Source organism: Petaurus breviceps, unplaced genomic scaffold (assembly GCF_028583685.1).
Source record: "Petaurus breviceps papuanus isolate PSGF00001 unplaced genomic scaffold, PetGlider_PUasm1.0 118, whole genome shotgun sequence".
Taxonomy (NCBI): Eukaryota; Metazoa; Chordata; class Mammalia; order Diprotodontia; family Petauridae; genus Petaurus; species Petaurus breviceps.
The window spans coordinates 22,183,077-22,199,775 of NW_027185616.1; the positions used below are offsets into that span (position 1 = coordinate 22,183,077).

The following is a 16,699-nucleotide window of genomic DNA, read 5'->3' on the forward strand; positions in this document are numbered from 1 at the left end:
CCTGGCCGCCCCAACCACCATATGACAATTAAATGACTATTGGGTAGGATTGAATATCTCCAAACATTCCTGAAAAAGGAATTGTTGATCAATAAAGAATTAGAAGGGAGTGAAAGGATAAGGTGTTTGTGTGGTAGTTAAGGGGATCCTGACACAAGGACAATCCACTAGGAGGCTTTTATGCAGAAAACTCTACTCAATTAATTGGAGCAATGTTGAAAACAAAAGATAGATGGATGTCTAGTTAAATCTTTGCCTCATCTAACGCTATTTATTAGTCTATACTTAAAAACAAAGTTCACTGGTTGTGCAACAGAACTAGCCAAGGTATGCCCAATAGGCATTTGGCCATGGTTGAGATAATCACCTAGAGGCAAGATCATATCTGACCTAGGTAACCTTACGTTCCACCCCCCCCCCCCAATGTGTGACTGAAGCACTGAGTAACAAAAACTGAATCTTCACTTTATGGCTCCAAAATTCTCATTGACAACAGCTATCATTAAAAAAAAATTCTTAATTTGAGCATCTGATCTTAAAAAATAAATGAAACACTCCATCTTTGGTTATCTATCTTCCTTAGACACCCAAAGTAAGAGCAAAGTCCAAGCCACAGAGAAATTTCTAACTTTCAAGGAATGTTCTATATATGCAATGCTTATTATATACTGTCCATATATATATGCACATACATATATATGCACATACATACGTATATATATTTCTCAGATAACTATCTGAATGGTTCATCTGCTTTATACTTTGGTCTATGGCATCTTTCTGTAGCTTTACTATAAGTGTTGGCAGGAACAATATTTGTAGCAGAACTGTAGTTGATGGCTTTTGGTTGTTATTCAACCCCCAATTACCTTGAAAATAATTTAATGCTTTGAACCCAATCCCCAAAAGGTTTCTGGATCCATTGTCAAAAAAAAATTATAACAGCCCTTGAGAAAACCCTATTAAATTTACACTGAGATGAGATCAGATGGCAAAACTGTGGGCATGAAAATATTTAGATACAGCCGTGTCCTAACATAGAAAACAATCACGATGGATGGCGTGAAAAGTTGGCAGTGTGATTTTGGGGGCTATGCAAAAAGCAAGTAGACATGGCGGTGATGTGAAGGATGAATAAAGTATAGCAGCAAACTGAACACGTTAATTACGTTAAACAGTGAGACGATAACCCTCTAACTTATGGCACTGTTTCAACTCTCCTCTCTGCCCACTGTTCAACATGGTACCATTCTGTGAAAAAATTCATTGATGATAAGTGTGATTAAAAAAATAAATATATAATATTAAATTACTTAATTACATTCATCTTGAGCTTGTTCAAACTGTACTAGAATGCCCACTTATACAACAAATTGCTGGATAATTTTTTTTACATACATAAATTCTTCTTTCATTTAGATTACACTCTAAATACAAAGACATTTCTTGTTCCGCTTTTCCCCCTTCTTCAAAGATCAACAGTTGTGGCACCAGAAGTGAATAGAAAAGAGACAGGCAAACTAGGAGTGTTACCTTGTTTGTTTCTTTATAATGATCAATTACAGAGGTGTTGACATGTGAAGGATGTGGGACGTTAGGGTTGCTTGCTGCCGGCTTATACAGAATAAAAAGGATGCTCTTCATCAGTCACCACAATGACGGAACCAATGTAAAAAGAAAACAGAATTGAAGTTTAGAATAGCTCATTTAAAAGAAAAAGAGAACAGCTCATTTGTATGCTGGTTATTTTATTTCATCATTTTAAAAAATTAGCCCTCTGTCCTAAAAAGCTTGATCATGGTCAAAAATCAAAATGGCACCTTCTAGCAGTGATTGAGCTTGGTGCCCACCGTTTCCCACAGCTCACAGCTATGTAAGATGGAGGAATTCATCCAAACCTAATACTAGGCTCTTTTTTTCCCCCCTCCCCTCCCTCTCCCCTCAGATATGAATGGGAATCAAGGCATGATTTGAGTTCAGGACATTTGACCCCGGCACACAGAGTTTTCCCAACCAGTGTCCCAGAAGTGAGCATTCAAACAGATCCCTCCCAGAGTGATGTTAGTTTTTGCTTAGCTAGTAGAAATAGATAGGGTGCAAAGAGATGGAGGGACTTGGGGATAATGTCTCATCTCTCCTGCGCTGTGTAGGAGTGAAGGTCTAAAATTTAGCTGTGCTTGCTTTCAAAGCTGTGGAAAGCAGCAGTTCTAGACAGTCTCCTCATGGACAGGCTGTCCCCTCTGCTTTCTGGCCTAGAGGACTTACTCCTCTGGAAGGGGTGCCGGAGACTGGCTGTGTTACTGGCCATGTTGCGTTGTCTGTCGAGTTTATCACTGATGGAGAAACTTTTCCTGGTGTGTGGGTAGAGTGAGCTGGGCTCTTCTGCAGAGTTGGCTCTCTCGATTTTCGGGGGGATGTTGTTGGACAGGGTTCTGTCTGAGTTTCTGCCCTCTTGGGTGGGTAACGCAAGTGTCTTCCGGTCTTTGGCTTCGTTTTCTTCATTGTCAGAGCTGGGGTGACTCAGTTCTGCTTCTCTCTCTGGATGGCTGCTGGTCAAGTCTTCCACTTTGTCTCCAAGGCCTCCAGGGAAGGTCACCCTGTCAGCTATCGCCTGAGGAGCATTCACACACCTGGTGTCTATGCAGTCTGTAATACTTGTGTATTCTGCTGTTTTGACAGGTACCCCAAAGTTGGTGTAATAGCTCCGAGGAGGTGAGAACATAAAGCTCTGGGATTTCACAATGGGGGCTTCCTCAAGAAGAAAAGGGGTGGTAGCCAGATAACGGCTACTTTTTGATCGCTCTATCGTTTGATACAAGGGTGGGTCCACATCCCAGGGGTTTGGGCACTCTGGGATGTGAGTGTAGTCTGAAGAAAAAGATCTTGTGTCCATTGAAGTGATGTCCTCAATATCCATGCTCCGACTTGGCGGTCTGTCTGTAGGTGCGAGAGTTGCACAGGCACTACTTGGAGGGGCAGTGGATGCTGCTGGAGCTGGAAAGATCGGCTCTCCTAGCCCCAAGATATTCATGGGATTGTCCAGAGGGTCTATGTCACAGTGGAGCTCATCCATGGCTGAGACATAGATGTCAATACAAGATGATGGTCTTCTGGCATCAGGGATGATTGCCAAAGTACTTATGGGGGCTGGAGCAGCCTTGCTTTCTTTTGATACTGAGTGGGAGCTAGTGGCTCGGTGTAGACTGAGGGACCTTTCTTTAAAAATACTTTCCAACTTTTCTATACCACTTTTGTCTTTTATATTCATGGAATAGAAAGAGTGACTTCGCATACGGGGCATTAAGGTTGGAGAGGTTGGGGACATTGACTCCTCACCTGCAGGGTCGAGACTTTCTTGGAGCTTGTACGTGTTCCCTTCCTGGCTGTTGAAGCTGCTCTGGCGGACGATGTAGGCAGCGTCCGTGCAGTCGGAGGATGTTCGGGAACGGATCTTATTGGACTCTGCTCTTTCCAGACCAGTAAGCCGCTCCAGGGCTGTGGCCATGCGTCCTATTAGGTCCTCCAGCTGAGCGAGGCGGATGTCTACTGTTTGGAGGGAGGCCTTCATGCAGTGTTCTCGCTCATTCACTTCCTCGAGGCGCATGGACATGTTTTCCACCCTTCAGGACGAAAGGAAAACATGGGTCATTTGCATTTGGACAGAGCTGAAAACCAACAGGTTAATTTATAAGGGAGCCAGGGTACAAGGCAGGGAGACCATAGTGGTACCCAGATCTTAGACATTTTAATTTATTCTTTCAGAAATGAAAGAAGGGAAAGCAGACCACACTCACCAAGAATCATAGGAACCATAGCTAGAAAGGACCTTTACGATCATCTTATTCAGTCCCTACACCAGCTCTAAATTAATGATATTATGATCTCACATTTTACAAATGAAAACACTGAGGAACAGGGAAAACAAGTGCCAGCCAAATTCACAGAGGTACTTTGTGGCAAAAAGTAGAGTTTCAGATTGAAGTGATAGTTTTCTGAATTCCCGAACTCAGAATACCTGAATGGTGCTTACCACAACTGTCTTACACTGTAATTTTTTGGGCTTATATCTTGTCTATCATACTAGATCACAAGCTCTTTGAGGGCAGGAACTGCTTCTTATTTATCTTTCAATTAGTCAAAAAATTAATTCCTCATGGCACCTAGCACAGTGAACTCATAAGAACTCAGAAAACATTTACTGATTAAATGAATGAGAGGCAGTGTGGAGTAGCGAATAAAAAGGCTGACCTGGGCATCTGTTAAATCTGGGTTCAACCTCAGATACATCATACTGCCTTTGTGACCCAAGACAAAACACTGAATGTCTTTGTGCCCTAGGCACTCTCTAAGAATATCAATTGCAGATCAGTTGCCAATCTTGAGCAAGAGAAGTTTCATCCCAAGGAGCTCTCTACATGGTTGAAATCATGGAACTGGCCAAATTTTTTTTTAAATGTGCCAAGTACTATATTAGGTGCCAGAGGGAAACTGAGGGTGAGGGAAATGTAGTAGAATACAGAACTGAATAGTTCTCTATTTAATAATTTATTCATGTTGGTGGAATTGGTATGTTGAAGACATATTTAATGGTATTTTTTCAATTGCCCAAGCTAAGAAGGAAAGGTCCAATCCATGCCAAGCCATATTTCAATCCCAATCTTCCATTAAAAAATGTCTTGAGGCAACTCTTAGGGGAAAGGAGAGGGTGGTCTATTTCAAACAAGGTTTCTTAATCTGGGGTCCATGCCTAAAATTTCAGGGAAGTCATGAATTTGGATGGGAAAAATTATTTTTTTAAATTTTAATTTCAGTATAATGGGTTCCCTTTGTAATTCTACTTATTAAAAAAATTTGTTTTGATAAGGGGTCAGCAGACCTTCAAAGGGGTCCATAAAACCAAAATGTTAAGAACCTCTGATTTAGGACCTTTCTGGAGAAGCTGAAGGTACCTTTTCCCTCTGTTATAGATCCACAAGGAAGATTTAGTGTAAATCACTCTAACAATATGATCATAAAACTTTAACTCCTGTGGATCAGTGCAAGAAGTAGTTACTATGGAGCAGCTAGGTGGTACAGTGGATAGAGCACCAGCCCTGGAGTCAGAAGGACCTGAGTTAAAATCTGACCTTACTCAACACTTAGTCGCTGTGTGACCTTGGGCAAGTCACTTAACCCCAATTGCCCTGCCTTCCCTCTCTAAAAAGCAAAAACAAACAAACAAACAAAAAAGCTGTTATAGAGAGCAGCTGGGTGGTGCAATGGATAGAGCACTGGCCTTGGAGTCAGGAGGACCTAAGTTCAAATGTGGCCTCAGACACCTGACACTAGCTGTGTGACCTTGGGCAAGTCACTTAACTCTTCCTTGTTCTCTCATTGCCCCTCAAAAAGAAGTCTTTGCTATAGAAACAGACATTGACAAAGGGTACTTTGGGAATGCCTCTGGGGAAACCTCTTTGTTTTTGTGTTTTTTCTTCAAATCCCTAGCAGTTAGTAGAGTGCTTAGAGCATAGTAGGTGATTTGATAAATGCTTGCTGATTTGACTTGTTAAGACAGAAATTCTAGGAAGGTCATTGATAAGTTGGAGTCCATCTAGTAGACACAGTATATCATGATTTCAGCAATACATTTGACAAAACCCTTCACGATGTCACTATAAATATTGTGGACTAGATCAGGTTTGTAGCTGCCTTTGGTTGCCTGTCTTGCTTAATGCTTTTTATCAACAATTTGGATGGAGGCAGAGTTGACAAATTTATCACATTTTCTGATTACAGGATCTGGTCTGCAACCAAGTCCTTTTAGACATCTCTTGTATATGCCGCCTCCTCTCCTCTGACGCTGTCATCACTCGGCACAGGGCCTTAGTACGTCACACCGGCACAACTGTAGGAGCCTGCTACTTGGTTTCCCCACCTCAATCTCCCCTCATTCTAGTCGATCCTCCACTCAGCTGTCAGATTGATCTTCCCAAAGCCCAAGTCTAGCCTTGCCATCATGTAATGATGAGGGAATCTGAAGATCTTTTCCCTGTCCCTTAATGGGCCTCACCTGAAGCCTAACAAGAGAAGTTTGCTTAGGGGAGGCTTGTTTTTCCGGGAAGGCCCACAGCTTTTATTACTTTGTAATTAGGCAGTGGGTCACAAAAGTTGTGATGTTCTTTGACCCTGGAAAGGCTATATATACTCTGAGAAGAGGTTTGACTTTGGGGCTCACTTATGGAAGGAGTTGTGTGATTTGGTTAGATGATACTCTGGGCAGCCATTTAGCTCCCTGACTTTGCTTCTCTCTGTGGTAACTAAGTAGTTATATATGTAATGGTCAGACAGTTAGAAGCCCTGTCTGTTGGTCTATTGAATTGTTGTTTTCAATAGACTTTTTTTAGATTGTTTTCAACATCTTGAGTGTTGTCTTCTCTACATTTTTTGTCTTCTTGTAATTTCTCTTTGTATTTTCTCAGAAGTTCAGGGTGCTGACTTTTCCCCCTGAACTAAGTGAATGATATATATTTGATTAAAGTAAGATTGTTAACCCCTTTTGAGTTGCTTTCCTTTAGAAAAGCAGATTAAAGAAACTGTGCTAGCAGCCATCCTGGGTGCTTACTGTTATACACCACCACCCCTTTCTTCTTTTTCCCTTCACCCTCCACTCAATAAACTCAGGTGGCTCCCTATTGCTTCCAGGCATAAATGCCTCTCTTTGGCATCTGAAGCCATAATCTCACCCCCTTCTACTTCTCCAGTCTTCTTTTGCCTTACTCTTCCACCCCTTACCCCACATATTCTTCTGTCTTCTGCCATTAGCCTTCTTGCCATTTCTCACATAATCTTCCATTTTCCTGTTCTGCTCAGTTTCACTATTTGTCCCTCATGCCTGGAACATTCTCCCTCTTCAATTCTCTGGCTTCTTTCAAGTCCCAGCTAAAATCTGACCTTCTACAGGAAGTCTTTCCTCTTAATTCTATCCCTTTATTCCTTATTTCCAAATTATCCTGCATATGGTTTTTTAAATACATAGTTATTCTCATATTGTATCATCCATTAGACTTTGAATTCCTAAGAGCAGAAACTATCTTTTGTCTTTTTTTTTGGTAATCCCCAACTCTTACCACAGTGCCTGGCACTTAATAAATGTGTATTGCCTTGATGTGACTTCATAGATGAGGAAACTGAGGTAAGAAGATGTTAAGTGACTTGCCCAAAGTCAGCTAGTGTCTGAGGCAGGATTTGAAGTTAGGTCTTGTGAATCTTGTGAATCACGTAGCTCCCTGGGTATAATACATATTACACCAGTGGGCATTATCCCTATTAGATGTTCCAGGGATAGAGAAGAAAGCCAGATAATGTGCTTTGTGGAAAATTTGAGGAAAGAGCTAACTTTTATATGGGAAGGTACCCTGAGTGAGAGATGGAAGGCAAGTTAAATCACCCACCACCAATGAGGAAACTTCCTTTTAACAATGCAGAACCAATGGTACAGGATCAGCAAACCTAGAGGTTTAGAAGTTGCCTGAGGCACTGAAGGGTTAGGTAATTTAGCCAGGATCACACAGCCTGTATGTTTCAGAGATCTTCCAGTTTCCAAAGACACCTCCCTATTCTCTATGCAGTGGCTATCCCCAGCTCCATGAATAGTATACACAGCAAGGAAATAAACAGTCTCATTGTACTCTGCACTGGTGAGGTCATCTGCTCTGTTCCAGGTGCCACATTTGTTTTTATTTTTTATTTCTAATCCATTCAGCTATATTCTTCCATTTTATTTTTTTAAATAATATTTTATCTTCTCATAATTACATGTAAAATTTTTAAAAACATTTTTTAGAGTTTTGAGTTCCAACTTCTCTCCCTCCCTCCCTTCTTTCCCTTTCCCCTCCCTGAGATAGTAAGCAATCTCATATAGTTTATACATGTGCAGTCATGTAAAAAAATTCCATATTAGTCATGTTGTACAAGAAGATTTGAACAAAAAAAGAATGAAGTGAAAGATAGTATGTTTCAGTTTGTATTCAGACAATAGGTGCCCCATTTTAAAAACAACACTGACTATTTAGAATACTTCTAGCATGGAGGAACCAGTATGTCCCAGGTTTTTAGCAAATGAGATACCATAAGAAATATTTGAAGGAACTCTAGATGTTTCAACTGGTAAAGAGAAGACATAGGTACATGATAACTGTTTTAAAATATTGGAAGGGCTGTCAGATAAAATAGGGAATTCACTTATCTTGTGTTGCTTCAGGGAAGAACCAAGAGCATGTTGGAAATTAGAAGGTAAGCTCACTGAAGGCAGGGACCATTTTAATTTAGGCCTATATCCCTGGTGCCTAGCACCCACTAATGTGCTTAATCAATGCTTGCTGAACTGAAGTTATAGGAAAGCAAATCCTGGCTCAATTTTAGGGAAGAAATTTCTTTCTTTTTTTTTTTCAAAGCAATTGGGGTTAAGTAACTTGCTCAAGGTTACACGGCCAGTTATTTTGTGTGGGTGCTAAGTATCTGAAGCCAGAACTGATCCCTGGTCCCCTGACTCCGGGGCGGTGCTCTTACTCATCGTACCACCTGGCCGCCCCAGGGAAGAAATTTCTAATGAAAAAGAAAGTTTCTCTGTTACTGATAGTATTCAATCAAAGGGTGGACAAGATAGGGACCATTTTAATTTGTGCCTATATCCCTGGTACCTAGCACATGGTAAGGTACTTAATCAATGCTTGCTGAACTGAAATTATAGGAAAGCAAATCCTGATTCAATTTTAGGGAAGAGCTTTCTAACCAAAAAGAAAATGTTTCTCTGTTACTGATAGTATTCAAGCAGAGGGTGGTCCCGGAGCATGTGTCCAGAACTTTGGAGCAGAGATTCCTACATTGAATGGGAGGCTGGACTCAAAGGTCTTTAAGGACCCTTCCAATTCTAAGATTCTGTGATTTTCAGAGCTACACAGGATGCATTTCTGGCCTCCAAACACCAACCAGATTGTATCACGTAGTTTGCTGTAGTTTGAATCAGGCATGGTGCCTGGACATCTCCGCTTCGTGTGGGTGCCCTGCGGTGGCTTGAACTCAACTAGCAAAAATACAATGAGCTCCTAAGCAGATGGGCATAGAATGGTGTGGTACAGAGTGCACGAATTGGATTTCTTCAGCCAAGAGTCCCCAAATCCTAGAGAGAAGATCAAGATAAGCTGTTCCTATAAAACTGCCATGAAGTAGGAAATATCAGCTCAAATCTGGGAATCAGGTTGAAATGTCCTAGCTACCCAAAGAACTGACCACATTCTGAAATAGGATTAGCTGAAAATTTTGGGAGAATTTTGATGGTGGCAGAGACATTACTTGCACCTGGGTTTTCTGACTTCAGAACAAGTGATCTTTCCACTCTATCTAGCATAAGTCACTGTGGCGAACAATCAATGGATTGAGAGCTGTAAGGGACCTTTAGAAGTTATCAGGCCAACACTTCATTTTTTTTTTTTTGCCTTTTGGAGGGCAATTGGGGTTAAGTAACTTTCCCAAGGTTACACGGCTAGTTTTTTTTGTGTTAGGTGTCTTAGACTAGAACCGAAATCAGGTCCTCCCAACTCTGGGGCTGGTGCTTTACTCACTGTGCCACCTAGCCACCCCAAAACTCTTCATTTTACAGAGGAGAAAACTAATTTCCAAAGATGTAAGTGACTTTCCTAGGATCACACAGCTAGTAAGTATTAAAAACAAGATTCAAACTTCAATCTTCTTGCCTCCAAGTTGAGTTCTCTATGGCTTATGCCATAGATGGGTTCAGTTTTAGACATGGTGGGTTTGAAGTATTGATGGAACAGCAAGGTTTTCACCTGGGGGGGGCAGTTTGAAATAAGGGATTGAAATTCTGGGAGTAGAAATATCGATTTGTGAGTCATTACACAGAGGTTGTGATTGAAGTCGTGGGAAGAGATGCATTCACCAAGGGAAAGAGGAAAAAAAGAGGGATAAAATCTTTGAGAAGGCCTATTTTTAAAGGGCAGTATTATGGAAGCAGAGCAAAGAAAGAGTAGCCAGCAAGATCCAGCGGTCCAATGCGATAGATGCCACACTGATTACATTTATTGTCATTTTTCCTGATTTAGACTATTGAGCAAGGTAGGATCATGGAATTTACATCTGGAATAAACCTTAGAGGAAATTTAGTCCAATCTCTCTCCCCTTTAGAGATGAAGAAGCTGAGACCCAGAGTGGTTACGTCTGGAATCAAGGTTATATAAGTAGCAAGTGGCAGAAACCCAAGTGTCCTGATTACAAAGCTAGTGTTCTTCCAGAATATTCCCATATGTGCTGGCCATTATCCTTGTCCCCCTCCCACCAGACCTGGATGATGTTCTTGGGAGTCTGGGCTCTGATAGGTGAACTTTCACTTTATCTTATCTAAAACCTGCTGTCCTTACTGCTTTCTGGCTGTCTCATCACCATGCCCTCAACCTATCCTTGATTCCCTTTATGCTTCCCCTTTATATATAGTCTTACTGCAAATGAATGTAAGCTCCTTGAGAGCAGGGACTGTCTTATTTGCTTGCATTTCTATCTTCAACATTTAGCACAATGCCTGGCACAAACTAAGCAATTAATAAATGTTTTAGCTATCTATCTCTCTATATATATTCTGTCTACCTAGCTGTCCAGGTGATACAGTTGATACAGCATTGGACTGGAGTCAGGAATAATGGCTAATAATAGCTAACATTTACATAGTATTTACTATGTGCCAGTGATTATCTGGTCCTCACAACAATGTTGGGAAGTAGGTATTATAATTATCTCCATTTTACAAATGAGGAAAATGAGGTAGACAAAGGTTAAGTGACTTGCCCAGGGTCACACAGTTAGTATCTAAGGCTGGATTTGAGTTCAGGTTTTCCAGACTCTCTAGTTCCAATGCTCTATCCACTCTACCACCTAGTTGTCCAGGAAGACCCAAGTTCAAATCTATCCTGAGACACTTACTGGCTGTGTGATCCTGGGCAAGTCACTTAAACATCTGTCTGCCTCGGTTTCCTCATCTGTAAAGTGGGGATAATAATAGCATATGCCTCCCATGGTAGTTTTGAGGATCAAATGAAATAATATTTGTAAAGCATTTAGCAGAATGCCTGGCACATAGTAGGTGCTTGATAAAAGTTTGTGGTAGGGCAGCTAGGTGACTAGAGCACTAAGGAGTCAGGAATACCTGAGTTCAAATCCAGTCTCAGACATGACACATTTACATTTATATGTGACCTTGGGCAAGTCACTTAACCCCAACTGCCTTACCTTCCACCCCTGGAAAAAAAAGCTTGTTGTCTCCCCCCCCCCTTCCCCTTTTTGGATTAATGTATACCAAAGACATAGATCACGTGTGTATATGACACTGCTATCTGGGAATACCAGGCTTGTCTGTTCATTAATAAGAATCTTGTCCTAGGCCAGAGAAGAGAATCAAAGCTGATTTTTTGGTTGTATGGTCTATTTAGCCAGAGTAAAAACAGCTTCATATTATTGTGATCACAGTATATTTTGTTTTGGAGTAACTGAGGTATTCAGGATGTTTACAAAGTCCTGGGACAGCTTTAAACTTGATTAGTCTTGGCTGTGTGCACTAGAAGTACAAACAGTGCATGGAACGTGTTCATGTATTTACTCATCCTGGCCACATGTTCAGGAATGGGCGGGAGTGGGGGAACACAGGACCAGGAATAGAATGCCATTTGTGCAATTTCTCCCCAGCAATTGGAGAAGGTTTTCAAGTTGGGTGATTAGATCGAATTATAAATATCTCCCAAAAGACAGATGTAGTTATCTCAAAGCTAAGAAATTTGAACTAGAGGGTCTTAATTCCTCATGAATTTTGTTTGGTACTTTCCTTTAACCATACATCTATCTCTATTACTTCACTTTGAAATTAAATGAAGATTTCATAAATTCTATAAACAACGTGTGGGAATAGCTTACTCAATATTGCTTTTTGGGGGGGGGGCATAATATGCTGAGCAATTTCTTTTTTTTTCTGATGTGACCTTAGATGGACACAGGGAACTCTCAGTGAACAACTTCCTCTCCCAAGGCAGATTGGCACCTTCTCTTCAATTTCTTGTATTTTGATCACTTGGGGAAACTAGAGGTTAAGTGATTTGCCTATATGTATAAAGGCATAGTCAGTATTAGTAGCAAGATTTGAACCTGGGCCCTGTGTGTTCTTCTCACTGTTTCGTTTCCAAGAAAGCACAAGAATGAATAGAATGCAAAAATTTGGCCCCATTTCCAAACTTGAAGAGTAAAGACGGAATCCATGAAAATAGCTATATACTCGAAGTGTATCTCATGTGCAGTCATATCATGTCAAAGCTATCTTTGTTGGGAAAGCCCTCAGGTACTTCCGCATAGGGAGCAGGTTCCTAGTATTTGAATTCTGGGGGGGGAGGACAAATCAATAGCAGAGACCAGAGCAAAAATTTGAACTGATAAAACCACCTATTCCTGGTAACAACCAAACATTGACTCTTCTGGGGGGGGTGGTGACTTAGCAAGTTCCACATCGACAGTCATTTGGACCTTCAAGTGCAACCAGAACCACTATATTTAAAGATATGCTCCCTTCTTCTGAGTGAAATGGAATTATCTAATAGCTTCTGGAAAGCCATCTATAAAGTAAAGAAACCACCCTGTATTTTTTTTAATCCTCTATTATATTTTGTTCTTTAGTCATTTTTTTTAGTCATGTCTGACCTAATTTGGGGTTTTCTTGGCAAAGATACTGGAGTGGTTTGCCATTTCCTTCTCCAGCTCATTTCACAGATGAGGAAACTGAGACAAACAGGGTTAAATGACTTGCCCAGAGTTACACAGCTAGTAAGTGTCTGAAGCTGGATTTGAACTTAGGTGTTCTTGATTCCATGCCTGGCTCTCTATCCACTATACCACCTAGCAGCCCCTCTATTATACATTTTTATTATTTTTTTTAAATCAATGTTTAGGAATCATTTATTTGACTTTTTTTCTTCATTATATTATTTTTGTTTAAAACTCAAAAGATTCCTAAACACTCAGATTCTTACAGTGACTCTTCATTACTTATCAGAAGCTTTGGACCTTCTGGGGTGTCTCGGAGTAAACCCAAATCTTCAGGGACCTCAAGGAAGCCTCAGATCTGCTGCAGATTGAATTCTCTGGCAGCAGCTTCTCAGGGCTGGGCTCGAGCTGGAGCTCAAAGTGGACCTCTCTTGGATCCATCTGGACTGGATTCTTACCCTAGAAAAGTGCCACATGTGTTGACTAGGATATTGGCCCAATGCCCAATTGGCCTTTGGGTTACTCCAGTCCTATCCAGATTTCACCATCCTGCTTTGCACCCTGCATCTTGGAACTTACAGGCAAAGTTAGCAGTCATTAAGATTAAGAAAAGCTGGTTATACCATTCTTGCATTTCAGTGGGCTGTATTTTGTAAAGTCATTTTCTGGATCATAGGATTATTACTTAGTGGTGTCTAGGTGGGGCAAGAGATAGAGTGCTGGGACTAGAGTTAGGGATAATAATAAATAAGGATAATGATAATTTTAAGTGTCTTTGATTGGATTTGAACTCAGTTTTTCCTTACTCTAGGCATGATGCACTATTGTAATATTAATACTATTTAAGCTCTTCCCCACCCATTAATAGGCCTCACATGGAGCCCATTAAGGAACTTGCTTAGGGGAAGCTTGCTAATTTCTAATTAGGCACTGAGTCACAAGGGTTGTGATACCTTTTGGCTCTGAAAAGTGTATATATACTCTGAGTTGGTATTTTGCTTTGGGGGTTCACTTATGAGAAGGATCTTGTGATTCCCTGGTTGAGGAGATTCTGAGTGGCTGTATATTCAGAGCTCCCGGCTGCTCAGATGTAAAGGCTCTCTCGATCAGGGGATGTATGTAAAAGTGTATGGCAATATTGCTTTGATTCAGGCATTCAGAGCCCTGTCTGTTGGTCTTTATATCTCTGCTTGTATTTTTTCTGAAGTTCAGGGTACTAAAAACTAGTGAATGGAATAAAAAAGATTGTTGACCCCTTAGACAGTTATCTTTCCAAGTAAAGCAGATCTAAGAGCCTGTGCTCGCAGCCTTCCTGGGTATGCCAGTGTGGTTGCCACTATAGCTACTCACAGCCAGTTCGTTTACTAGCTGTGTGACCCTGGGCAAGTTACTTTAGCCCTGTTTTGCCTCGGTTTCCTCATTTCTAAAATGGCAATAATAATAATCTACCTCCCAGGTTTGTTGTGAAGATAAAATGAGATGCTATTTGTAAAGTACTTAGCATGATGCCTGGTATATAGTAGGTGCTTAATAACTGCTTATTTCTTTTTTCTCCTTTGTATAGATTTAGCACTGCAAGGAAACTTAGATATCACCCTTTCTACTGCTGTCATTTTACACATGATAGAACTGAGCCCTAAAGAAATTAAGTGAGGGGGAGGCTAGGTGGCGCAGTGAACAGAGCACCGGCCCTGGAGTCAGGAGGACCTGAGTTCAAATACGGCCTCAGACACTTAACACAAAACTAGCCATGTGACCTTGGGCAAGTCACTTAACCCCAACTACCCCTCCAAAAAAAAAAAGCAAAAAATAAATAAATAAAATAAATTAAGTTACTTGCCCAAGGTTACATGGGTAGCAAGGGGCAGAGTCAGGATTTGAACCAACATCGACTGGATGTTTGTAAAGTCCGAATGCCACTTTAAATCTTACAAGTATTAGTTATAAGCATTGAAGGTAAAAACAGTGAATGACACATGTTGATAAATTTATTCATGCAGGCCACACTATCTATCTAAGGGAACACAGGACTGGACATAAGAATGGCATTTGTTTCTTATGACCTGTATGACTTCCTGAGTCTAGATGGCTTCTGAGGTCCCTTCTAGATTTATCCATGATCCTTTCACGTCATTTAGAAGTCTGGAGACTAATATTATTATTAAGAACAATAATGAATTGGTATTAAAGCAACATATACTTCACGATTAATATAAGAATAATAATTAATAATGACTAAGAACAATAATTTGTTGCATACACTTGCTCATTTCCTAAGTAACCAGTGCTAGTGATACCAGGGAGCACGTGAGTGTTGACTCTTCCTGGTTGTTTTTGTTACTGTTGAGAATGGTCGTTGCCCAAAGAAGCGTGTCACGATGTAAAAGAGAATATGCAGCAGTACCTTTCTGAGGTCACCCGTATCCTCTCATCGTTAGAAGAATTGAATCGGTCATCCTTCTCTCTAAAATATTCCTCTATGCACTGTTCCTCAAAGTCATGGACCTTCTTGAGTTCATCATCTGTTATGAAGAGTTCTGTGAAAGCAACAAGGGAGTTTAGTCAGAGAAGAAAATTTGCTTCTCTCTCAGAGACATTGTTTCATGCACTAAAACATTAACTGGACTATGTAGACTGGCCTGAATTTTTGACTGAACTTCAGCCAGTTTTCATCCTTTCAAAAAGGCTGTTTCAGATCAGTTTCTCTGCCCATTTGCTTACCTTTTAGATCTGAAATCCATCTAAGGACAACTGGCTTCACCTTTGGGACTGGCTATAATTCTTAGACTACTGATAGCGAAGAATTATAGCCAGCCTCAGAAAATGGGGAGGCTGCAGAGTAGAATGAGGTTATTTGTTTAAGTCCCTTTTGATGTTACATAACACCAGAGTAGTCCAGTGTAATCTTGAGTAAATTTCTTCTTGTCTTTGGAATGGGGAGGGGGTAGCAAATTAAGAGCAGTAAAGGCTTGGTAGGGTGGAGCGGTGGTAGTCCACTGTTAAATGCTACTTCCAGGGATAGTGATATGACCTGTGATTTCACTGATATAAGGGAACTTTCCATAAGAAAATCTCTGCAGCTCATCGAGAGCCTTGAGCAATCAAATGTGACCCAGGATTCCGAAGCCAGTATGTGGGAGAGGAGGGACCGAGGCCTTGCAAGTTTTAAGGCCATCTGTCATGATGCCTCTACTTCCCTTCCATATCCAGGTGCCCTTTGTGTTTTTGGACTCCGTGGTTTGGAGTCATGACCTTTGCCTGGCTTTCTCTGAGTTGCTAACATAAAACTTGTTTAGGGAATGGGAAAACCAAATCAACAACCAGGGAAAAATGGAGCTCCTTCTCTCCGTCCTAAGAAAACCCCTCGTAGGAGAAGAATTTGGTTAGAAAGGGAAGATTGTGTTGAAGGAATTGGATAAAGTGCTGGATAAAAGAAGAAAGTGAAAAGGAACAGGGGGACACCCCCTCCGCCCAGCTCAGTTCAGAATAATTTCTCCTCTCTTGAATGAATTGTATGATTTCATACTAAAGGCAGCACACTCCAAAGAAAATGCACTTACCTTACCGGAACCTTAACCACAGAAAGAAAATAAAGGTTAGTAGACAACAACCCTTTCCTTCCTTGGCTTTGCCTAGTGTTATTTTCCAAATGACAAGAATGTCTCAATCCAAAACAAAAAGGCAGGAGTCAGACTGTACAATGTAAATAATTTTTGCATTGCTTGTATTTCATTGAGAAGCTCTGAGAACTTGGCATCTGAGAGCACCAGCAGCGGGTGTCTTATTGTTGCTGGGTTGTTTCAGTCGTGTCTTACTCTTCATGATCCCATGTGCCGGTTTTCTTAGCAAAGATGCTGGAGTGGCTTGCCATTTCCTTCTGTAGCTCATTTTCTAGACGAGGAACTGAGGC

The 16,699-nt window shown here is 40.9% G+C and overlaps 1 protein-coding gene across 1 annotated transcript in view; it reads right to left on the reverse strand.

Moving 5' to 3' along the window:
* Positions 1-699: 699 nt before the first annotated feature.
* The window catches only part of TRPM3 (transient receptor potential cation channel subfamily M member 3), a 732,143-nt gene continuing 716,143 nt past the window's right edge, over positions 700-16,699 (reverse strand). The window contains 2 exon segments of the mRNA XM_069087002.1: positions 700-3,620; positions 15,194-15,326. Coding sequence (XP_068943103.1) covers positions 2,168-3,620; positions 15,194-15,326 — 1,586 coding nt within the window. The 3' untranslated portion in view covers positions 700-2,167.